Source organism: Myotis nattereri (genome assembly GCF_964212035.1).
Source record: "Myotis nattereri genome assembly, chromosome: 8".
NCBI classification, from domain to species: Eukaryota; Metazoa; Chordata; class Mammalia; order Chiroptera; family Vespertilionidae; genus Myotis; species Myotis nattereri.
The window spans coordinates 70134217-70158547 of record NC_138083.1 but is presented as its reverse complement, the minus strand read 5'-3'; the positions used below and the strand labels follow the sequence as shown (position 1 = coordinate 70158547).

The 24331-nt window shown below is 53.1% G+C and overlaps 1 protein-coding gene across 1 annotated transcript; it reads left to right on the top strand.

Moving 5' to 3' along the window:
- Positions 1-6839: 6839 nt before the first annotated feature.
- CCN5 (cellular communication network factor 5) lies at positions 6840-20228 on the top strand. Its single transcript, XM_081097969.1, has 5 exons — positions 6840-7078; positions 7275-7367; positions 10886-11102; positions 16843-17097; positions 19300-20228. The coding sequence occupies exons 2-5, from the start codon at positions 7308-7310 to the stop codon at positions 19518-19520; spliced, it is 753 nt and encodes a 250-aa protein (XP_080954095.1). The 5' UTR covers positions 6840-7078; positions 7275-7307; the 3' UTR covers positions 19521-20228.
- Positions 20229-24331: the final 4103 nt, after the last annotated feature.

Below are 24331 nucleotides of genomic sequence, written 5' to 3'. Positions count from 1 at the left end.
GGGCCCTTCCATGGCCCTTCCTGATGGGCACGACCTCGCTGAAGACGTGGAACAACTCAGGACTTATTGTAGGGGCCAACATAAGGTTCAGCTGCTCCTAGAAGAAGACCTTCTGAGAACAAAGCAATGAACCAAAGAGGAAAAGAAGAATGTGGAAGAGCAACAGAACCAAACGCTGTTTCTAACACAAAATGCATACGAGACAGCCTCCTCATATAATTGACCAGGACACAAGAGAAAGGATGGAATACAATAAAATGCAGCATAAAAAAGGAGAAGGACGTGGACTTAACAGGGATTAAAAGTAATTTAAAACTATTGCAAACAGTTACATACTCATAAATTAACTTTTATACCAGTAATAATCAGAAAAAACTCAAAATAATGGTGGCTTACACAAGAGGTTACACACACATATATTATGTACATAGAGATGATAATATGTTATTATATTCATATCCTTACACTAGTCTTATGTTATTATAGATATAATATATGTTACTCTTTTTTAATCATGTGAATGAAACCTACAGGTTGAGCCCGGGGTGCGCATGGCAGCTGCCGGTGGCATCAGGAACCCAGGCTCCTCCTTCATTCTCCTCTTCCCTCCTCTGCACATGCGGACCCTCCTCAAGGCACCTCATGGTCCAAGACGGCTGTCAAACTGTGCCATCCCGTCTGCATTACTGACTGGAAGCAGGAGGAAGCAAGGAGCGGCGGCGGTGGAACAGAAGGAAGGCCCTTCTTTTCAAGGAGCCTTCCCAGAATCCACACACGCTTCTGCTTCTATCTCCTCACTAGGACCTGGCCACATGGCCACGCCCCCCTGCACAGCTACGGGCATTGCTGCCCCAAATAACATCAGGGCTCAGCTATGGAGGCAGGATATTGGCTGGGGCACCCATCAGGCTCTGCCACAGATCCCGATTCCCAAAAGAGGACAGTGAGGCCCAGAGGGGTGAGGAAACTCACGCGGAAGCACATAAGTGGCAGACTTAGGGTTTCCACCTGAATGAGTGTGGAGCTTCCCACGCATGGTACAGGTGTCCCCTCTCAATGGCACGCCCGGCCATGGGAGCACTGGCCCTGCTCACTCCTAGCTCTGCGTGGGTCAGGGTTTGCTTCGGGTTTCTCTGTCCCCGCCTAGTGTTACCCCTGTGAACTCACTAGCGCCGGGCAGCTTACTCCCCGACCCCTCTGGCACCCAGCACAGGGTGTGGCAGGCTGTGACGTGCAAGGAGCAGGACAAACCGCGTGGCTGGAACGGACTTCATCCTTTCAACTTCATCCACTTTCTCGTGGCGTTTATGCTGTGCCCTGACCCAGGTGTGTTTCACGAGTTTCGCTTTTCAGATGCATGTCCCAGCTCTGAAAGTGCTCGGCCTGGCCCAGGTCTGATAGAGCATGTAGGCCACCTCAAAACAAAGCAAGACAGAGCACAGGAGGGCCAGAGAAGCCAAACTATGTGTCCCAGATCCCAAGACACTTGTGGCGAAGAATATGTCACCTGCCCCTCACTCTGGCTCCTCTTCTGGGCACCTCAGAAACACCACATTTTCTAGCCCCCCTTGCAGTTAAGTTGAGGACATGTGACTGCCCCTGCCCAATAAAATATAAGCCTAAGGGATGAACGTCACTTCTGGTCTGAGGCGGCGAAGGGCCAGTGTGTCTTCTCCACCCTCCTTCTCCAAGGTGACCTTGAAGACCCCTGGTGTAGACCAGTGATTCACCAACTGTAATGCGCAGCCCAATCACTTGGGGGCCTTATTAAAATGAAGGTCCTGAATCATTTCAAACAAGCAGCCGGGTGGTGCGTGCCTTGGAGCAGACATCTGAGGAGGGAAGGCTCAGGGGCCGCGGCTCCAAGACAGAGAGGACCTGCCCGACCTCAGTGGACCATTCAGGAACAAAAGGAAACCTTCGTTGGGTTAAACCACTGAACTTGGGGGTTTATTTGTGACCCAAGCATAGCCTAATGTACCCCAATGAATACATTAGACTAGGAAGTTGTTATTTAGTCATTCAACCAATATTTATTGAGTTCCTACCATGAACTCATTTTGTGCCCTGGACGCCTTGCTCGTAAGAAAACACTAACTCTCAGGGTCGTGCAAGTGCAAGGTCGGCATCTGAGAGTGAGAGCGCCTGGCGCTTGGCCCCCTGGGTGCCCTGTGATCCCACCCAGCTCCAGCGCTGTACGTCTGTGGCGGAGCCAGGATTTGAAGCCGGGACCTTTGACTTGAGTCTGAGTTTGTTTCCAGCAACGCAAAGGGCAGCTGTGCTCAGTTTGGGGTCTTACTTGGGGGACAGTAGCAGCAGCCGAAAGATTGATGGGCTCCCGGGACCGGCACATCCCTCTGGTGCCAAACGTGGCGGCTGGGGGCCTGCACCACCTGTAGGCAGTCAGCAAAGTGGCAGTTCCGGCTGCAGTCCTTCCACACTTCACACCGACGGCCGCGGACCCCCCCTGAATGGCCACGCGCGGGGCCTCCCACTGTCCACACGCGCCCATCCTCAGTTACCAGAGAGAATAAATTCCCAGCAAAATCCACACTCGGATGCAGAGGCCGCTCCAGGCTGGCGGCAACTCTTCAGCTCACCTCCTGTCCCTCTCCTGGGCAGCGGGCCCTCCTCCGTGCCTCGGTGTCAGCCAGCGAGCGTTTCCTGTTACTGATGTTGTTGGCATCACTGATCAGTGCGCCTCTTTCCTGCTCACACCTCCTTTCTTGCCCGTCTTCTTCCTTGCCCCAAAGAAAGAAGTGCTTCAAAACTGTTCCTCCCAGGAGAAGCGAATGAATAGGGACAGAAGTCAGAAGTACTGTACTTCTTGGGGGGCAGAAGTACACTCTTAGAAGGGGCATGAGGAACCTTCCTGAAATGTACCTCAATCTGGGTGGTGGTTACATCATTGGTGTGTACATATGTGAAGAGTCGTCCAGCTGTACACTTTTTAAATATATATATATATATTGATTTCAGAGAGGAAGGGAGAGAGATAGAAACATCAATGATGAGGGAGAATCATGGATTGGCTGCCTCCTGCATGCCCCCTGCTAGGGGGGGAAATCGAGCCCGCAACCCGAGCATGTGCCCTTGGCCAGAATTGAACTTGGGACCCTTTCGTCCACAGGCTGACGCTCTATCCACTGAGCCAAACCAGCTAGGGCTGTACACTTAATATGAATGCACATTAAGCCCTTCAATTTATAGAGATGCCACAGAGAGCTTTATAAGCAAAATAAATGACAACAACAAAAACCACAAGGAAAGTTTGGAGTCATTGGAACCTGTGCTGAAAATCTGGCTGTTTTCTAGCTGTGTGACCTTAAGTGAGTTGCCTAACCTCTCTGAACTTCACCTTTCTTATTGAGGTGTGGACTGTGAGGATTAGAAACATCACTTTAAAAAAAAAAGTACTTGGCACAGGGCTGGCTCCCACTGGGTGCTCAATTCATAATCATTTTCATTATTATAACCAGTGGCCCCACAAGGACAGGATATGGGGTGCTCTTCCCTGCATGCAGGCAATAAGAGGGCACACTGTCAACAGAAAACTTAAAGATAAAGTTGAGGTGAAGCCAGTCTGCCTTCTGTTAGCACCAAGCACTGGCAAACCTCAGCAATGTCAGTCATGAAGTATTCTGTCCCCAAAATATCTTTTTTTCCCCTAAGTTCTCAACAATTGGTATGGTAACTGTTGAATATTATTAATATACTAGAAGCCTGGTGCACAAAAATTTGTGCACCGGCAGGTGGGGGGGTCCCTTAGCCCAACCTGTGCCCTCTCACAGTCTGGGACCCGTCGGGAGATAACCACCTGCTGGCTTAGGCCTGCTCCCCTGGTGGCAGATGGCACGCCCGATCCTGCGGTGCCTGCCCCGTCTCCCCCGGTCGCACATGGCAGGCCTGGATCCCGCGCTGGGTCCGACGGCCACTGGGATTGTGCTGCCGCCTACCCCACCCGCCCCGGGCCACACACAGCAGGCCCAGATTCCCTGCTGGGGAGATCGGCGGCTCGGGATCACACTGCCACCCATCCTGGGCCGCACATGGCAGGCCTGGATCCCACACTGGGGTGGGCGGCGGCTCTGGATCGCGCTGCCGCCAGCCCCAAGCAGGGCAGCGCAGCGGGATCTGCCTGCAGTATGCAAATTAGCCGCCATCTTTGTTGGCAGTTAATTTGCATATCATGCTGATTAGCCAATGTGAGGCATAGCGAAGGTACGGTCAATTACCATGTTTGTCTATTATTAGATAGTATATGTAAGCTTGGAATGAGCACATTTTCATTTCTGGTTCTTTAATAAACATATTCTACATGGACGTTCACTTCGAGAATTTCTAGAATAGCTGTCCCCAACGCACATGGACTCAGGATCACACATTCTTCGGGAAAGTTCCTAACAGTTTGGAACTTGCTCTTGCTGCAGGGAAGTTCCTGTCTCCCCCCGCCACAGTGTCACATATTTCTGCATCTCAACAGCAGGTCCAAGAAACAACGCCTGCAGAGTGATGATGAAGACGAACCTACGGGTTTTTCAATCCTGACATTCTGTGTGGCTACTTGGTGTGCTGGTCGGTGCTTAAAATTTAAAACAGGGGAAGGGTGGCCTGTGGAGGATAATGACTGGGTTTGGTAAGTGCAGATTTTAGTTCACACATGAAATATATTTGTTTCATCTCATGATTATTACTGAAAATAGTTTTTTCCTATAAAGTGGGGTGTTAAAAAATAAAATACTAACATGCCTGACTAAAATATAAGAATTTATCAGTCAATCAATCCATCCATCTGTGTATCTCTCCTTCCCTCCAAGTCTGTGGAAACCCCATCTCCCCTTGGCCACTTCCTCTAGCCATAAGTGATCAAAACCTGCATTTTCATCTTCGTCCTTGTGAACTCTGAGAAAAAAAGACATCTACGAAGGAGGGCTCCTGGTGACCAACTGGCTCAAACAAACAAACAAACAAACCCAGAGCCTAGCAGCCATTTCTGCACGGGGGTCTCTCAGGCAAACTGCAGAAGCCTGTCCTGGACTGCCCAGCTCTCCACTGTGTCTCTGCCCTCTGAGCCAGCCCTTATAAAGGAGTCCCTGGAATCCTCTTTCAACCAGTAGAACAGAGGCTTTCCCCATCCAATCAGAACTGCACAGCTCCAGCCAATCAGAGTGGCTCTATTCTGACCAATCAGGACAGTGTCTTTTGGACCAATCAAACTATGAGGAACTGAGTACTCATTTGCATGAGGATGGACTAATCAGGGACCCTGGGCAGGGACTCCTGTCCATATAAGCCAGCTCCCTTCTGGTTCAGAGAGCGTATGTTCCCTTTCTACCAAAGACTGAAGCTTGCATCTCCCTGGCTGAGCTGGAGCACTGAAGATGTCTCACCAGAGCAGTGCAGACTGAGTACACCAGCAAGAAGCAGAACAGAGCAGACCCTCATGCAGAGCTGAGCTGTCTAGCTGTGGCACAGTTGAGCTTTTTACACTGAATAAAGTTTCCTTCTTCACTGCATCCCAAATTGGGCATTCCTGTTGGCACTGAATTGGCATCAACGACCATCAGTTGACATCCTCCATCCCCATCATCTCCTTCCCTTATGGCTGCATACAGGAGAGTATCGCCCATCTGCTGAAAATCCCTCACTCTCACACTGATATCAAGTCACTCTTCTTTCTCACCAGCAGCCCATTCTGGAACCCTCTGTTGTCCAGCTCCCTCCCTTTGAGGTTTGGGGCACTGGTGGAGATTTGGGGGGTCAAAGGCTTCCCCAGCCACTCCTTGACATCACCTCTATTATCTTTGTCAAAGTCTACAGTCAAAGCTCAGGTCTTTACATCCCCAACCCCCCAGTGGCTGGACTGGTGTCCCCAAAATACCCGGGGCTTAAATGGGGGTCTCTTACTCCTCACATTACACCACTCCCCTCCTCACAGTCAGCCCCAGTCCACTCCTCACAGTCAGCCCCAGTCACCCCGGGCACCTTGGGCTCCTAGACTAGGCAATGCTATCACGCTCTCTCCCACCATCTGGCTTATGCATGTGCTGGTCCCTCCGCCTGGAATATTCTAACCTCTCTGACTCCATCTTTTATTTTTAATATATTTTTATTGATTTCAGAGAGGAAGGGAGAGAGAGAGAAACATCAATGATGAGAGAGAATCATTGATTGGCTGCCTCCTGCATGCCCCACACTGGGGATCAAGCCCTCAACCTGGGCACGTGCCCTGATCGGGAATCTAATCTTGACCTCCTGGTTCATATAGGTTGATGCTCAACCACTGAGCCACCCATCTTTCCTTGGCTCTCTGAAAAGGCACTTCTTCAGAAAGCTGTCCTTCACCTTCCCTCTCAACAAGGACCCTTCCTCAGTGTGCACAGAAATTCCACCTGTTTTCTCACTGTCATCTCCTGCACTGGGCTTTGGCCCAAAGTCTGTATTGTGTATCCAGTCCCTGCAGAGGGGCCCTCAGAGATGGCTGAGCTACATGAAATGGATTTGGTTCTTCCAGATCAGCTGGTAGTGCCCAGCAAGCGTGGGCACGCAATAGGTCCAGCCTGTGTGGGCTCATCCACAGCGGCCGCCTGCCAGAGCCCAGGAAGCAGCCCTGGGGAGGCCCCTTGTTGCCAAAAGCAAACAGGCCGCCAGGGAAGTTTTGCTCTGGGTCACACCCGCCTCTGGGTGGCTGGCTGCCAATCCTCCTGCCAGAAACCGCAGGCCCTCCGAAGCCGCCCAGAGACCGGGCCACAGGGCTTTGGAGGACTTGGGTCAGCTCTGCTAAGGGGGTGTCTGCCCAGCGCTTCCTGGATCCACAGCCCCCCGGGGTTGGGCAGGGGGTCTGGGCAGGGCTGCAGCAGATACAGCCAAGGCTTGGGAAGGCCCTAGTGGGCTGGGAGGAGCTACAGAGGCCCCTGCCAGCCTGTCACAGGCTCTCGGTGCTGACATTGGCTCTGGCTTTCACACACACACACTCTCTCTCACACACACACACACACACACACACTCACACACACTCGCACACACTCGCACACACTGGCAGGCACCCCCTTGGTGGCCTCCACGTTCTCACCTTCAGGTAAATGGGCTCATCAGTGGGAGGCTGAGGATGGGGAGAGGAGCAAGGAATGCAAAGACTAATGTGCATGTAAATGTGCGTGTGTGCGTGTGTGTCTGTGTGTGTGTCTGTGTGTGTGTGTGGTGGGGGGGGGGGGCGGGGGTGGAGTGACCTCACAGCCTCCGGAACATAAAGACTTACAGGTCCTGCCTCCCAGGCTCAAAGCTGGCTCCGTGGGGGACACAGTGACATGAGAGGCACACCACAGACCCACCTCCTGGCCTTCTCCTTCCTCTGCCTCCTCTCTAAGGTAAGGGGGGCCCGGGCCCCGACACATACTGCTGGCTTCCACACCGCTGGGGGAGGTGTGAACTCACCGCCAAGGAGCCCTGCGGGGCCCATGTTGGGCACAGCCAGGCTGCCCTCTGGGCGCCCAGACAGCTGCCGCTGGCCAGCCCTCGGTGTGCCCGCAGGCAAGCCCCTTCTCGCTGAGCCTCAGCTGCTTCCTCGCCTGAATGGGCACAGTGTCCATGAGGTCTTTGTGAAGATCCTTTTTGAGAATCCATCTGAGGTCTGCACAGGACCTGGCACCTGGCAGAGTTCAGAAGGGGACTTTTCTGATTCTTACCAATCCCGACAATCCTTCCACAACGCAGTGGTGCCCTCCTCGCAAGTGAGACTCAAGAGATGACCTGCTTTGCCTAACAACGAGCCAGGATTTTAATGGATGTTGGTGTCTGCCTCATTGGAAAGGTCACTCTGGAAGGGCAGTAATGCTGTGGGCCCTCAGGCAGTACGTGACCTCTGACCCTGGCTAGAGGGGACAAGGAGATACCTCCATAAAGTAATGCCTTCCCTTACGAGACGTTTTCCAAAGAACTTGTGGAATGTCTACCTTGCCCAACAACCCTATCAGGAATTATTAGCGTGTTTTCAGCCAAGCAAGGCTCAGAGAGGGTAAGCAAGTTGCCCAAAGCCACACAGTCAAGAAACATCAGTGCAATAGAGGAGGTGGAGCCCAGGATAGGCCTGGGTGTGTGGGCTGGGGCTCGGGACTTCAGTTCCTACCTATCCACCGCCAACCCGGACTCCAGTTGCTGGGCCCTGTCATCCCCTCAGCAAATGCTGTTCCCAGTCCCATGGGGATTGGCCCCGCCCCACGCCATGATCTCACTGTATTTTTATGCTTCTTTAAGGAGCTTGCGCAGGAGTTTCTCCCTCCCGCTCCCACGCTGTGGTGCGGGGAAGGCTGAGAACCCTGCTGGCTCCCCATCCTGCTGCTTGTTCTGCCAAAGGGGGTGGGCAAAACACTGTGCCGGGTGGGTGGCTGGGTGGTTGGAGCAGGGGATTTGGGGTTTGGGGCCCAGGATTAAATGAAAGACCAACATGAAGCCGCCCCCAACTTGCTGTGCACCCCTTCATTCTTCCCGGGTCCCAGGGCGCCAGGCAGCATCCCACACAGAACACAGGGACTTGGTCATCACGAACATGGAAAGCCACCACACTCCTCAGGGAGAGCATGCCTTGTCCTCTAGGCAGGTGGCCCTGGGCTCAGGGCTACGGGCAGAGGTCTGGGGCGGAGACCTGGCAGTGTCACACTGACTGGGAGCTGGCCTGACTCAGTCCCTGTCCCTACTCCAGGGTAGGGGGCCTCCACCCCACGTTCCTGAGGAGGGGACAGCTCCCTCCCCACGGAGCAGTGAAGGGAAGAGCTCACAGTCACACAGCAAGCCAGTGTCTAAGCTCAGACTTAGACTTCAGCTCTTGCCCAGAAGATTCCATGTCCAGGGCTCTGACCACAGAGCCTTGCCCCCTGGTGACCACAGCAAGGGGCTGGGGAAACCAAGGGGGTAATGGGGCAACTTGGACAGAGGGATGGAGTGGTGAGGATGGATGCGGAGATAGAGGAAGGCCAGAGAGGGCTATGCTGAAACACCCTCCCTGACTTGTCATTATTCCCCTTGGAGAAATGGGTAAACCGAGGCAGGGGCTAAACTGGCATCAGAGCCCCAAAGAACAAGAGGGGAGCATGGCCATTAAGAGCCTGGGTCTGGGGCTCCCAGGACCCTGGATCCTAATCCTGGCTCTACCTCTGATAGGAGATGCCTCTACATTGCCTTGGGCTTTGGTGTCCTCATCTTTGAAATGGGATACCTCACATGGGAGGGTTAAATTAAACAACACATTAAAGGGCTCAGCACATGGCAGGCCCATGGTAAATATTAGCCATCATCACTGAGAACGTTAGTAGCCTCTCCTGGGTTTCAGGGCCTATGGTCCAGCCCGTGCCAAGGTTACGTGGTAGAAAGAGCCCCAAATGGGAAGCCAGGTGCAAAGCAGAAGACCTATGTCCAGGCCCTGCTGCTTCCAGGTAGGAGGGACCCAAGAGCCAATGCTGGGCAGACTTCCCCACTTTCCTCAAGAGGCCGCAGGCACACAGCTGCCCGCCTGCACCCATACTGCCCTTTTAGATGGAGCCCTGCAAGCACCTCCTGCTGAGGCCCCACCAGTAGCTGGTCAGCCTGTTTGGGGCACCCCCTCATGGCCAGGGTGGGAACTGCAAGCCACTGAAAGCATGTTTGCACACTTGGGGGTGCTAGGGATGGGACAAGGTGGGAACCAGAGTAAATGAGTCATTGCCTGCCTTGGGGCCACAGAGGCTATGAGGGCACTGATTTCATCTTCCTAAACTGCAAGTCTTCTATCCAAAACCTCCAGTCCCCCAAGGATCCTACTAAAGATCAGTCCTCCACAGATGGGGCCACTGGGAATATCTTGAATTACGCCTACCTCTTGCTCCCCACCTTCAACTGGACATACAGGGAGCCCATGCATCTGGTTTGGGTGTTTCTCTGTCCTGAGGGGGGAGGGGCAGTTAGGACATTTGAGTTGATACCTTGACCCTGCCCCAGGGCATGGGTCCCTGGCTCAGACCTTCCTCTATTACAGGGCAAGTCCACCCCCGTCTCCAGGCCCTGGGGCCTCAGTGCAGAAGCAAGGGCCCAGCTCTGCAGCTAACACATTGTGACTTCTGACAAGTCCCTTACCTTCTCTGATGCTCAGGAGCCCCATCTGTGCATGGCAGGGGGCAGGCGGGAGGGGGGAGATGGGAGCAGAGGTGCCAAGGACCTGGCTGTGCATCAGAAGCCCCTGAGCACCCTGTTAAAACTCAGACTCCAGGGCCCTGCCCCTGGAAGCTCTGACTCAGTAAGTCCCAGAGGAGGCCTAGGGGTCAGTATTTTACCAAGTTTCCTAGGTGATCCGATGCTTGTCCGGGAACATAATCTGAATTGTTCTAAAGATGAAAAACTTCCATGAGATTGTTGGATTTATTCAGCTCTCAAGATAAGTATCTAAGGTCCACCTGCTGGAAAGTTACAGGACCTGTGGTTTCAATCCTTCATTTTGCTGCTTCTGCCTTTCGGTAATCTTAGAGGGCGGATCCTGAGCCCTTTATTGTAATTCACAATGATGAGCATCACAGCTACATGCATGGGGCATCTGCTGCACCCCAGGCCTGTGCTAAGGGTTTAACATGCATCGTTCCATGTACTCCCCAAAGCAGCTTCTGGGTTAGATACTGCTGTTCCCCCTTTTTTACAAACGAGGATATTGAGGCTCAGAGAGCTTAAGTACCTTGCTCAAGGTCACTCAACTAATAAGGGGCAGAGTACCACAGGAGTGCCAGGGTTCAAGAGCAGGTCTGTGTGATTCTGGGCCAACATGTGGACCCCCACACTGCCCACCCTGGCAGAGAGATAGCCAGTTGTGAGGGTCTCACTGGCCACCTTGAACGACCATGGCTGAGTGGGGTCTCTGTCTCTGCAGGTGTGTGCCCAGCTGTGCCCAATGCCGTGTACCTGCCCCTGGCCGCCGCCCCAATGCCCACCGGGGGTGCCCCTGGTGCTGGACGGCTGCAACTGCTGCCGACTATGTGCACGGCAGCTCGGGGAGCCCTGCGACCACCTCCACGTCTGTGACTCCAGCCAGGGCCTGGTGTGCCAGCGCGGGGTGGGCCCTGGAGGCCAGGGGGCCGTGTGCCTCTGTAAGCAGGTTTGCGGGACTGATGGAGGGTGTGGTTGGAGGGGAGGGGTGGCCAAGGCCAAGGTGTCCTCAGTCAAAGGGAAGCCTTTCTCTCTCTACCTTTTACCTTCACTTCAGATCCATCATCCAGTTCAGCCAAACCTGGCTACAACAAGGTTCCCTAGGCCCACTCCCTGCTTCTCTCCTCTTGTATTTACTATGACCATGCCAACACCTGAACAGCCTTCCTCCATTCCTACCTGCCCAAATCATGGCCATAACCTCCTCCTCTGAGAAGCCCTCCAGTATTCTTCTAACCAGAAGTCATCACCCCCTCCTCAGGACCCTCAGAATACTTTTGGGAAAATAAAAGTGCAACAACCCCTTCTTTAGGGTGTAATATATGTCAGGCACTTTGCTAAGCACTTACTACATAAATCACAATAACCCTATGAGGTAAGTAGTACTTTCAGACCCATTTTATATATGAGGAAACTGAGGTTCATCGATATTAACAGAACAGGTTCCATGCTTGGAACCTGTTCCAACAGGCCCTAAAGCAGTGGTTCTCAACCTGTGGGTCGCGACCCCTTTGGCGGTCAAACGACCCTTTCACAGGGGTCGCCTAAGACCATCCTGCATATCAGATATTTACATGACGATTCATAACAGTAGCAACATTACAGTTATGAAGTAGCAACGAAAATAATTTTATGGTTGGGTCACAACATGAGGAACTGTATTTAAAGGGCCAGAAGGTTGAGAACCACTGCTCTAAAGCAACATTCTGTCTCTCTTCCTCCTGAATCGGGAGCCCATCGTTTGCATTTGCCAGTGACCCTGAGAGCCTCCATCTTCCACACTCTTCCGGTTCCCGGGCCCCTGATGCTTTCGATGGGGTTCTCAGCTCCACGCTAGGGACATTTGGGGCCAGATTATTCCTGTTGTGGGGCTTGTCCTGTGCTTGGTAGGGCATTTAGCAGTGTCCCAGGTCTCTGCCACTACATGCCAGTGCACCCTCATCCCCAAGTTATGACAATCTGTCTCCAGACATTGCTGAATGTCCCCGGGGAGAAAATCATCTCCAACTGAGAACTCGCTGCTTTAGAGAAATAGAAGCAAGGAACTGTTCTTCCCTTCCTCCCTTCCTCCCTTCCTCCCTTCCCTCCCTCATTCTCCCCCAGCCCCCTTGCTCTAATAAGCCTTGTAGAGCAACTGATCTCTTTCCTCTATGTGCAAGTCACACTTCTATAAAAATAAGAACGAGAGGGGTGCCCATGAGTCCATCTATAGGAAAAACCCTGCTAACAAGCAAAACAGCAAAACTTGGAGACAGAAAGTTATCCTTAGTAAATCCTTGTTAAATATTTTATTGGATCAGAGGCGTATAATAAGAAGAAAGGGGCGATTTGTAGATAAACTCATAGATGATTGCTAATTTAAAAAGTTCCTGAAGAAAGAAATGAGACAAGCAACATAGCTTATAAGGCTGATGTTTAGATTAGCCACGGCACTTCTCAGAGTTTATTTATTTCACAGCACTTAGTATGTGCCAGCCACTAGGGGTTTCACAAATCCCACCTCATTTGACCTCCCGACAGCCATGTGATGTAGGCACAGATGCTATCCTTATTTTATAGATGGAAAAAGGAGGCACAGAGAGGTGAAGCTACTTGCCCAAAGTCACACAGCTCATAAGTAGCTGAGCTGGGATTTGAACCCAGGAAGCTGGCTTCACAATCTTAGTGTCCATTGCTCTACTGCTTGACACCCGACATATGCCTGGTACCTAGTGGCTGCTATTGCCAAGAACTTCATTCAGGGGCCTTTTTCTTTATTTATTCCATCTCGATTCAGACTCAAACACCTGGAGGCCAAAGATTTATTTGGTTCTTGTTCCTTCCTGCAACTCCCAGTCCCAGTCTGGCAACATGGTGGATGCTCATGAATGTCTAATGATATGAACTGAATTTGGGAGCTGGGAGCTGGGAGCTGGTGAACCCCACAGGTGGGCCAGGGCCAGCTAAGATGTCACAGGGGCTAAACTAGGTCCTGGCTCTGGGGGGACACCAAGCTCCTGGCTTCCCACCCCCCACACATGCAGCTTCTGCAGCTTGGTGGAGGGCAGCTCCATCCTTCCCCTGGCTCAGGTTCAAAAGCTCGGAGGCCTCCTTGGAGTCTCTCTATTCTTTACATCCCACATCCGCCAGCAAATTCTTCACAAAATTTCCAGGACCTGACCCTTCTCTGTCCCTCCACTGCTACCAGCCTGGCTGAGCCCCATGGCCACTTGCCTGGATGGCAGTAGCTCCATAAGCCTCCCTGCTTCTGCCCCAGTCTATTCTCAACATAGTAGCACAAGGGCCCCTTGTGACACATAAGTCAGATCACGTCCCTCCTCTGCCTGAAAGTCTCCAACAGCTTCTCATTTCCTCAGAATAAAAGGCAGAGTCCTCTAGTGACCTGATCCTGTGGCTCTCTTATCTAACTCCCTCCCTCCTGCTCTCTGCTCCAGCCACACTGGCCTCCTTTGCTGCTCCTTAAATGCCCAGGCACGTGCCCACCTCAGGGCCTTTGCACTGGCCTCGGTACTGTTATGCCCAGATTTCAAGATTCCCAAGAGCCCACCAGGGAGCCAGCGAGTCCGATGCAAAAGCAAAGAGTTCTTTATTTCAAGCTAGCTCAAGCTCCCCATCCACCACACTCACCGACACAACGGCAAGCCGAGTGGCCGAGAGAGCGAAGCCTGATGGGACGAGGAGTTTTACGGGGGGGGGGGGGGGGGGGGAGTAAGGGCAGGAGAGGGGACTGTGGGCCCCACCGATTGGCCAGGCGCGAGTCGGTGTCTCATTACACAGGATGTGGTCATATTGATGGCGTGCACTTCCCTTGATTATCATTGGTTAGTCCAGAGAAATCCTGGGTGTGGCTAGCAGAGGCTTGGGGCTTCCGGGAAGAAGCCTTGCTGAGCACATGGCTCTGCCCAAAAATGGAGGACCCAGGGTAAGATGGAGGGTGTAGTCCTCGCCCTTTCAGATACTGTTCTTTGCCTCCTTCACATCTTTGCTAATATATCACCTTCTCAGTGAGGACTTCCCTGATCAACAAACACATTTAAAAACTATAATCCTGCCCCACTCCTTAACTCTGCCCTCCTTTACTTTTCCAGAACTAATCTCAAATTCTACATACTTGTTATTGTATTTATTTCCACTAGAGCAACATCTCCAATGAGGGCAGGATTTTGCCTGTTTTAGTCATTGCTGTATCACAAGTGCCTAGAACAGTGCCTGGTGCGTAGTAGGCACTCGATAAGTAATTGTTGAATGAATGAACGAATGAGTTCATGAATGAATAGTAACAGTAGTTCTAGTGGGGCTAGCAATCACAGCCACCATTCATTTATTAAGCATGCACTGTGCGATAGCCCTTCATGCACATGATTTAATTTTAGCCTTTAGTAATGAAGTAGGTCCTATTATTATCCCTGTTTTGCAGATGAGGGAACTGGGGCTCAGAGAGGTTAAATCACTGCCTAAGGTCACACAGCATGCAAGCAGATGAAGGTAAAACACACACACACACACACACACACACACACACACACACACACACTAAAACAAAACAAAGAGCCTGTGTTGTTCCTTCTCCTGTAGGGGACCCTCAGAGGGAAGGAGGATTCTGAAATCACCAGATGACAAAACTGTGCTCTGAATTATTTGGGGGAGGGCATTGGCGAGGGTCCGGAAGGAGGAGTGAGGTTTGGGCAGCTGTCAGTGTGCATGGATGGATGGTGGGGGGCCCACGACTGAGTAAGTGTGGAGGTACCTCGTGCTGTTGGGACCATGCCTGAGTGCACCAGGGCTGGGGAGTGGCCGCCCAGGCATCAATCTCCCACCCTCCCACAGCCCGCTCTGAGCTGGAGGACCCAGGAGAGGCGCCAGGAAACCTTGCTAAAATTATCGCCCCTCTAGCTGACTTTCCTAAACAGTCCCTCTGTTTACCAGTTTATCTCAGCAACCAAGAGGCCCGGGGCGGTGGCACCGGGGTGGGGGTGGGGGCCAGGTTTGGCCAGGCTGGGGAGAGGGATTGAGGTATAACTGCCGCTGCAGTTTTAGGAAACCGGTGGCCACGGGGTCCAGGCCAAAAGGCTGGGATTGAAGCGAAAGGGCTGTGGCCTGGGAGGAGGAGGAGGGAGGACTGGCGCAGGTCCCGTTCCCTCTGAGGGAGAAGCGCCACCCACTCCCACTTACTGAGCATCTGCTATGTTCCGAGCTCGGGGCCAAAGGCTTTGAGGCGGCTGGCTCATTCAGTCCTCCAGTGGCCCGGGTACCGCGGCTCAGAGGTGAAATACCTGCCCTCAGCTTGCAAGTGGGGAACCGTGGCTTGAACCCAAGTCTATATGGTTCCCACATTCCTGCATGTGCACGGACTGTTTGAGGTTTTTCTCTGAAGACCTGGGAAAACGGGCTTCCCTTCCCAGACCCAGTGGAACTGCCACCACGTCTCCAGGAAGCTTCCTGATGGCTCCTTTCTTTGCACTTCAGCGGCTCCCACGCACCTCTCCAGGGCAACTGATTGCATCTTGGAGATAAGGACTTGCACATCTGTCTCCCACACTGGCCCCCGAGTCTCCCCAGGCAAGGACTGTGTCTTAGTCCTGTCTAGGCGCACAGCGGTTGGCACCCAGACAGGGCACAATATATGTCTCAGGAATTATAAGGAGTCAGACCTATGTTATCAGTGTCTTTTATATGCTGGGCTCTGTGCCAGGCATTCATTCAAAGGACATGGAGTGTGCCATTCATGCTGTGAGCCAGCACAGGGAATGCCAGGATGAACACTCTCAGGCCCAGCCTTCAAGGAGTTCGTGTCTAGCAGAGCAAGTGGTATTAGTGCCCATGTCTTGGGGGCTTCATTCGAAGAGTGTTTCCTGAGCACCTACTATATGCCTAGCCCTATGCTAGATGCTATGCACCCATTATCTCATGTAACTGAAGGGGGAGGTTGCTGTCCTCATCATTGCTGCTGTTAGGGTGACTCAGAGAAGTTAAGTAGCTCACCTGAAGTTACACCGCCAGCAAGGCAAGCCCTGACCTGACAGTATGACTGCACAGGCAGAGGGACAATGGAAGTTTGCTGCATGAAATCTCAGTGTGCACATCCCAGTTACCCACTGTGAATCTATCACAATTATACTAATAACTACAACAGAGCAGATGTCTCCTTTCGGTTGTAGTCATTACATATATCGTGGTGTTTAGTCTATACCACAACCCCATGAGATACAGGGTGGGGCACAAGTAGGTTTGTAACTGTATGTGAAACAGAGTTTATTCTTGTGTCATTATTTATTAATTATTGTATTGCTTATATTGCAACTGTAAACCTACGTTTACCCACCCCTGTAAGTACCGTTGTAACCCATTTTGCAGAAGAAACTGAGGCAAGAAGAAGTGAAATCACTTGGCCAAGGTCCATAGCTAATCAAGGGGCTCAGACCAGGCAGGTCTTCTCGCCAACCCTGTGCCAGGATGCGGTCGGCCATGCTGGCTTCCTGCAGGTGCCAGGGCAGCTGGCCACGGGAGTGGGTGTGTGTGGCTGGCTGGAGCCCCCGGGCAGTGCTCAGATGCCTCAAGGGCACAGCCTCCCAGGGGGACCTGGGCCAGCTCTGCAGACAGAGCCACGTGGAGGATGTGGCCGGCCCAGCCTTGCCCGGGGAAGGTTGGGGGTCACCGATGGGCCCGCTTTCTCCTCCGCAGGGGGAGAGGATGACGGGAGCTGTGAGGTGAACGGCCGCCGGTTCCGGGATGGGGAGGCCTTCCAGCCGCACTGCAGGATCCGCTGCCGCTGCGAGGACGGCGGCTTCACCTGCGTGCCCCTGTGCAGTGAGGACGTCCGGCTGCCCAGCTGGGACTGCCCGCACCCCCGGAGGGTGGAGGTGCCGGGAAAGTGCTGCCCTGAGTGGGTGTGCGACCAGGCAGGGGCGCTGGGGGGCCAGCCCCTCCTGGCCCCAGGTGAGTGCTGGGCCGCCCAGGCCCTGGGGCAGGGCGCCTGGAGGGCGGGACCTCTGGGGGCAGCTGCCTGCACACACCAGAGGGAAGGTTTTAGCGGCAGAAGCGGGCGGGCCGCTGGCTGAGGAGACAGGAAAGCGGAGTAGAGACGCACAGACCTCTTTACAACCGACTAAACAACAAACAGTGGGCATGTCATTTTAAGTCATAAATAAATTAAGTCCAAATTGTGGCAGAGTGGAGAAGGGAAAGGAGGGTGGGAATACTTGAAGCAAATTCTCACATTTCATAGCGAAGTACACTATTATAATATACATTCTTTTATACCTAATTGGTACATATTAATAATATGTTTACATAACAGGACAAATATCCTATAATATATAACACTAATGTAATACTATTGGGCTTATCAACAGAGGAACTCAAAACTGAACATAGCAACGTGGCTGACACGGGCCTAGGGGTGGGCAGGGCCGGGGAAAAGACAGTTACCTTCTGCCATAAATTCTTCAGTTTTAGAGACTTTGTTGTTGACATGTTGCGGATTTGTAAAAATTGTTATGATGTGTTTTTTTTTAAAAAAAGGAAACTGAAAAGAGAGCACTGCCCCCACAGATGCTGGTGCCTCCTGGGAGGCAGTGGAGCGTGGTGGCTAAGCATGAATCGGCCCGGATGCTAAGGCCAGTTAGGCCACTTCCACGCTGTGTGACTCTGAGAAAGTTGCTTAACGTCTCTGTGCCTCGGGTCCTTCAACTGTAAAATAAGTGTCCACCTCATAGAGTTGTTGCAAGGACTGGAGGAGTTAACACAAGTAACGCAGTTAGGACCGTGCCTAGCACACAGCGCTCCACTGGTGGCAGCTGTTATTCCTACAGAACGTGACCCAGCCGTTTAAATCCACGGGAGAACGCCATGAGTTCACCTTCTGTATAAAAAGCAGGATAGGACACCATGTGTGCGATTTTATCTCCATTATGTGCATGCATATGTGTGTGTCTGCAAGTAAATGTACATGTACACATCATGCATGCTGCACACATGTGCATATACCACAGGGTTTCTCCACCTTGGTACTGCTGGCATTTGGGTTGAGTAATTCTTCAGTGAGGGGCTGCCGTGTGCATTGTAGGATGTTTAGCAGCATCCCTGTCTACCCCTGTGGCAACCTCCCTCAATTGTGACAACAAAAAACATCTCCAGACATTGCCAGGTGACCCCTGGAGGACAATGTCACCCCTGGATAAGGACCACTTGTAGAAAGGGCCAGAAGGAAGGACAACAAGAGATTAGCAGAGAAGAATAAAACGGGAGGAGGGAGCCCAGACCCTGGTGAACCCGCCGTGGTGTTCCAGGCGCGGCCTTGGGGTCACGAGCACCCCTGTTGCGTCACACGGGCTGCAACCTCCTGTGAAAGGAGAAGCCCGCTGGTTGCTGGGGGAGGGCCATGCCAGCACCAGCAGAGTAACCTAATAGCCATCATGTATGAGGGGGTGACCAGTACCGGCACTATGCTAAGTACTCCCTTCCTGAGGGCTGACTGACTTCTGTTACCACAGACTAGTGCTGCCTGTTCTTGAACTTCACATAAATAGAATTGCTCAGTAGGTACCTTTAATGAATGGCTTCTTTTGCTCAGTACCAGCTCTGGGGTAGAGGGGCCGAGGGGCTGAGGGAGGGCAGAGTCCAGAAGCCGGGACCAGCCAGCGGGAGATGGAACCACAGCAGGGCTGTCTGCCTGGAGCAGGAGCCTCTGAGGCGATGCAACCATGTAGACCTTACAGAAAGCAGGCGGAGGTGGGGGTAGACCTGGCTTCTGCTCCCTTCTGCCCCCCAGTTTCCAGTGGGGCCTCCCATGGGTCAAACCTACTGGAAGGTGGCAGGGGAGGGAATCTGAGGATGCAGAGCCTGAAACACAAGAGACATAACGCAGAGCAGAGGAGGGCAGGGAGGGCTTGAGAGCAGGGGTGAGTCCAGCCCACAAGGCAACAAATTGTATTCAGTCCTAACCAAGATCAGAGAATCTACAGTGAGGCGAGCACCGGGCACTATGCTAAGTACTCCACCTGCTCCACTCGCTCCTATTGACCCAGGAAGGAGCTGAGGTCCAGGGGGAGGAGCAATGTGACCACGATCGCACACAGCCCAGGGGGCTGATTTGCTGCCAAGTCCTGACCCAGTGCTGACCCTTCTTTCTTCCCCCAGGACCGCAGGCTGCTGGCCTTGTCGCTCCCCCGCCTCCCGGGGCGCCCTGCCCAGAATGGAGCACAGCCTGGGGCCCCTGCTCGGCCACCTGCGGGCTAGGCGTGACCACCCGCGTGTCCAACCAGAACCGCTTCTGTAGACTGGAGACCCAGCGCCGCCTGTGCCTGCCTGGGCCCTGCCCACCTGCCGGGGGCCACAACCCCCTACTCAGTGCCTTTTAGAGCCGGCCCAGCGGGCAGCCATCCCGCTCCGGTGCCCCCTCTGGGCCCTGGAGGACAAGAATGTCACAGCAGCCTGGGCCCTCTGGACCCTGAGATAGACCGGGGATGCATGCCTTCCTCCTGTTCCCTCTAACTCCCAGCCTGGGGCGGGTGGGGGGGGGGGCGGGGGGGGGAGGACCAGTTTCTAGGGTCTTCTGCTCCATTCCCAGCCTGCACACAGTCTTTATCCAAGGTGCACGGGGGCTAGCTTGTCAGGAGATGGGGCGGCCATCTCTGCCTAACCATCAGGCTCAGGCAGGTGCTGGGCTGCACTGGCCATTTTCCTGGGGTGTGGGAAGAGGGGCACAGATCTGAATCTCCTGCATCCTCTCCTGTGGTGATGCAGACACCTCCCTGTGCCTGCGCCTGTGCAGGAAGCTGGGTGTGGGGTGCTGTCTGAGAAAGCCTTCCCCATCCCGGGCAGAATTCAGGGGCCGAATGCTTTGTGAAAATCACAAGACGAAATCATGTCTTAGGAAGGTCCATTACACTCAGCTTGCATCGTGAGCATCACCTTAGCTGCGCGCCTGCGTGCCGGCACTGAGCTAGGCACTCCGTAGAGATCCGCGCTTTGCAATATTTTGGATTCAAGCAAAGCAGGGGAGCGTGTCCTCCGGGGACTGGGGAACACGGTCTGAAATAAACCAGCCCACGTGTGAGGTTCTGTTCAAAGTCTCGTGTTTAATTGTGTCAAAGACCTTCCTTACCTGTAAGTTTACATCCTCCTCTGTGACCTACTGTGTTTGTTCGAAAATAGAAACTGTGTTTTCTTCAGGATTCAACGAGGAAATTAGAAAACACAGTCAGACACACAGGCCTTCAGTGTAGGACTGAACGAGTTTTCATAGCGCACACACCTCTGTAACACACACCGCAATCAAGGCATAAAACATTCCCACGGCCTCAGAGTTTCCTCCCGCCCCTTCCTGAGGGCTGACGGGCTTCTGTCACCACAGACTAGTGCTGCCTGTTCTTGAACTTCACATAAGTAGAATTGCACAGTAGGTACCTTTAATGAACGGCTTCTTTTGCTCAGTACCAGCTCTGGGGTGGAGGGGCCGAGGGGCTGAGGGAGGGCAGAGTCCAGAAGCCGGGACCAGCCAGCGGGAGATGGAACCACAGCAGGGCCGTCTGCCTGGAGCAGGAGCCTCTGAGGAGATGCAACCATGTAGGCCAGTGATGGCAAACCTTTTGAGCTCGGCGTGTCAGCATTTTGAAAAACCCTAACTTAATTCTTGGTGCCGTGTCACATATAGAAATTTTTTGATATTTGCAACCATAGTAAAACAAAGACTTATATTTTTTATATTTATATATTTAAATGGCATTTAACAAAGAAAAATCAACCAAAAAAATGAGTTCGCATGTCACCTTTGACACGTGTGTCATAGGTTCGCCATCACTGTTCTATGCAGTGTCTCACTTGACCCCACTATAACCCTTTAAAGTAAGTATAAATGTGCCCATTTCATAGACAGAGACACTGAGGTACTGAGAAATTAAGGAGATAGCCCAAGTGTACAACAGTTCAAAGTTGGCAAAATCAGTATTCAAACCCAGAGCGCCAGCTCCAGAACCCGCGCTCTTGGCCACCAGGCCACACTGACCAAAGTCACTACAGTGTGCGGGGTAAGGTGCCAGGGCCTGGAGGAGACACTGAGAGAGTGGGAAGGAAGAAACGGAGGAATCAGCAGGGCCTGACCACACTTGCGGATTTTGTGTGAAGGATGGATATGACGAGCAAGGAGATGAGACCCTAAGCATGCCCCTGGGCTTTCTGCTGGCGGGTGGGGAGGAAGGGGGCCGTGGACAGAAGCCAGGAAGAGCAAAGGTGAGCCCCACAGCTGGCAGATAGGAGAGGGCATTTCAGGTGTTTTAAGTTTGAAGATGAAGTAGTCACCAGGACAGGAGGAGGTTATGATCAAAGATGGGTCAGGGCTGACACAGAGAAGAGTTCAGGTCAAGAATTTGAGTCATCTGCAGAAAGGAGAGGAGTAGGGAATGAGATTGGGAGGGCCAGTTTAGTTGGGGACACAGACAACCAGAATGTGTGTCCGTTGGTGTGTATAACCTGTTATCACCCCACCCGATCCCACTGCTCCCCGCTGGCCGGGCCATCATCAGCTCTGCCCAGATGATGTAGTAGCCTCCTCCTGGTCTCCTGGCTTCCACTCTTGCCCCTTACAGTGTGTGCCAGAGGGACCCTGTTAAAACCAAGCCAGACCACACCACTCCTTTCCCCTCTGAGAAAAGCGAAAGGCCTTCACACAGCCTGCAAGCCCCCACTCTGCCCCAGTCAGCCCTCTGTCCGCGCCCCCAATTACTGTCCCTCTTGCTCATGCTGCTCAGATCTCATGGCCTCCCTGCTGTTTCTCAAACACATTAGACATGCACCCACCTCAGGACCTTTGCACAGGCTGTTCCCTCTGCCTGACATCATCTTCCCCCAATCTCCCCAATGCATGTAGCACATACGACCTTTTAACACATTACATAACCTACTTATAACATTTATTATTTTTGCTGAATTACACAAGCACTGGGACCTTATCTGCTTTGTTCACTGATGGATCTCCGGGACCTAGAACAGTGCCCAGGAGGCTCAGTTGTTACTGAATGAATGAAATAATATATCTTGCTTTTTAAAAGGGGATTTAATGGTGCATTAAAAAGTAAATGTGTAGTTGACAAATGGGAGTGGCTGCCCAGTTCACAGTGATTTCTCAGTGTCATGTCAGCGTGGGTCAGAGCTCACCCCCACCCCCGCCCCAATCATCAACCTCAATATTTCTGAGTGGGGTACCCAGGCCAGAAGTATCAGCATCACCTGGCACCTGGCTAGAAATGCAAACATCTTGTGGCGCATTCCAGGCTCACAGACTGTGGGGGTGGGGCTCATAAATCTGTGTTTTAATAAACCCTCCACCTCATTAAAATCTAGGTCACGCTACAGTGTGACTTCAGACAAGAATCAGAAGAAAACGTGCTGTGCTGCTGCCCCCTTGTGGCATTTGGTGCATTTGGGCTCCTGGAGGAGCCCTCACAGACGGGGGTCCAGCTGCCCCCTGTTTCCCCGGTGGAGAAACGGAGTCTTGGGGAAGGGAGGCACCTTGCCCGAGGTCTCAGAGCGGGGCGGTGACAGGTCTAGGCGCAGGACTCTTTCCTATTTGTGACCAATGCAGCAGCTTTCTTTTTTCAAAATATTATTTAAACAGATGCCGTAAGGGCCCCTGCTGGGCCCTGAGCCAGGGTGCCTCCATCTGTCCCCTGGCTGACTCCCTGGTCCCTCTGCCCACAGTCCAGCTCCCTCCTCCCATCGGCTGTACCGCACAGCCAGAAAGATCCTTCTAGAGCACAATTATGGTTATGTCACTCTGCCTGAACCCCGCTGGGGCTCAGCATGGCCCTCTGGGTTCAGTCCAGACTCCTTCCATGACTCACGGGCTGCTGGGTCTTCCAGTCTCTTCTGTGCTCCAGCCACACTGGACAGCTCAGAGGGCCACCCCCTCTGCCCAGGCCTCTCCCCAGGCTGCACCCTCTGCCTGGGGCACTCTTTCCCCAGCACCCAGAGGACCCCTGATTATTCCTCATTAGTCACAGTTTCCATGTCTACCTGAGGCCGGCCCGCCCCAGTGCCCTGGCTCCTATGCCCTCTCGCCTGCCCGGGGACATTCTACCCCTCCCCCCACACACACACACCTTCCATGTCTCCCTTCCTTCCAGATAACCCCCGTCGATATACACCCGTGCTGGTCCTTTTGCTGGTGCTGTGAAGGGTGCAGCCACCAGCCCATGCCCATCCTGGCTACTCTGGTAACAAGAGGTGGAGTGCCCTCTTCAAGGGGCAACTGCAGCAGCCTCACTGGGAGTGCCCGGGAAAGGGAAGGCCACCTGTGGCCACCGTGTTTCATGTGCCATCAAAAGCCCCCTTGCCGCTCCATGGCAGAAATGTGTTCTAGGGTCTGAGCCAGCCTCCGCGGGGTCATGATTTAGCTAATTCTCGAGAACGCACCTTTTCCCTCGTCCCCTGCAGTTCATCATAATATCAGGGAGGACCCAGGGCAAGAGCCTAGGCCTCTGGGACGCCTTGGGGCTGGCCAAGGAGCCTCGTTGTAAGCAGCCCCATCCCACTGGTTTGCTTCTTGCCTGTGGCCCATTCACTGGTTTCTGGCCCCTCGCCACTGGCTTTCATGAAAACGCTTCCCATCTCATCACTGGGCCAGGTCTTTTCACCCAAGTCCATTCTCTGCTGGATGGGCAGTACCTAACATGAGCTTCTTCCGTGGCTTCTCTGCAGCCCTGAGCCAGCAGGCAGCCAAACACAAGTGGTCGATTCTGCCTTTCACACGCTTCTCACCTCAAGGACTGGACCTCCACGGCTCGATTACTCTCCTGCACCCTCCCCTCTCTGAGACATCCCATTCATGGCTGCTTGGACTCCCTTCCGCTCTTGATTCCTGCTCTGTGCTCCACTCTCAGCCTCATAGAAGCCCAAGGTTTTACAACCTTGTGGCAGCCACCCTACCTCCACAACCTCGCCCTTATCCGGGGTCTCAATGCGACCCCTGTGCCACGTAAAATCCCCCTCGGTCCATTCACCAGCTCAGCCAGATGTCTCGGGCATTTGAATTTGATCGCCAAAAGAAATACAAATATATTTTAAAATCTCATGTCAACCGTCATCTTTGTAATGTTTCCTTAATCATTGTGATGTTTGAGCTGCTGGGTCCAGCCATGCCTGAAGCCATACATCCCGACACCGTTTAGCTATG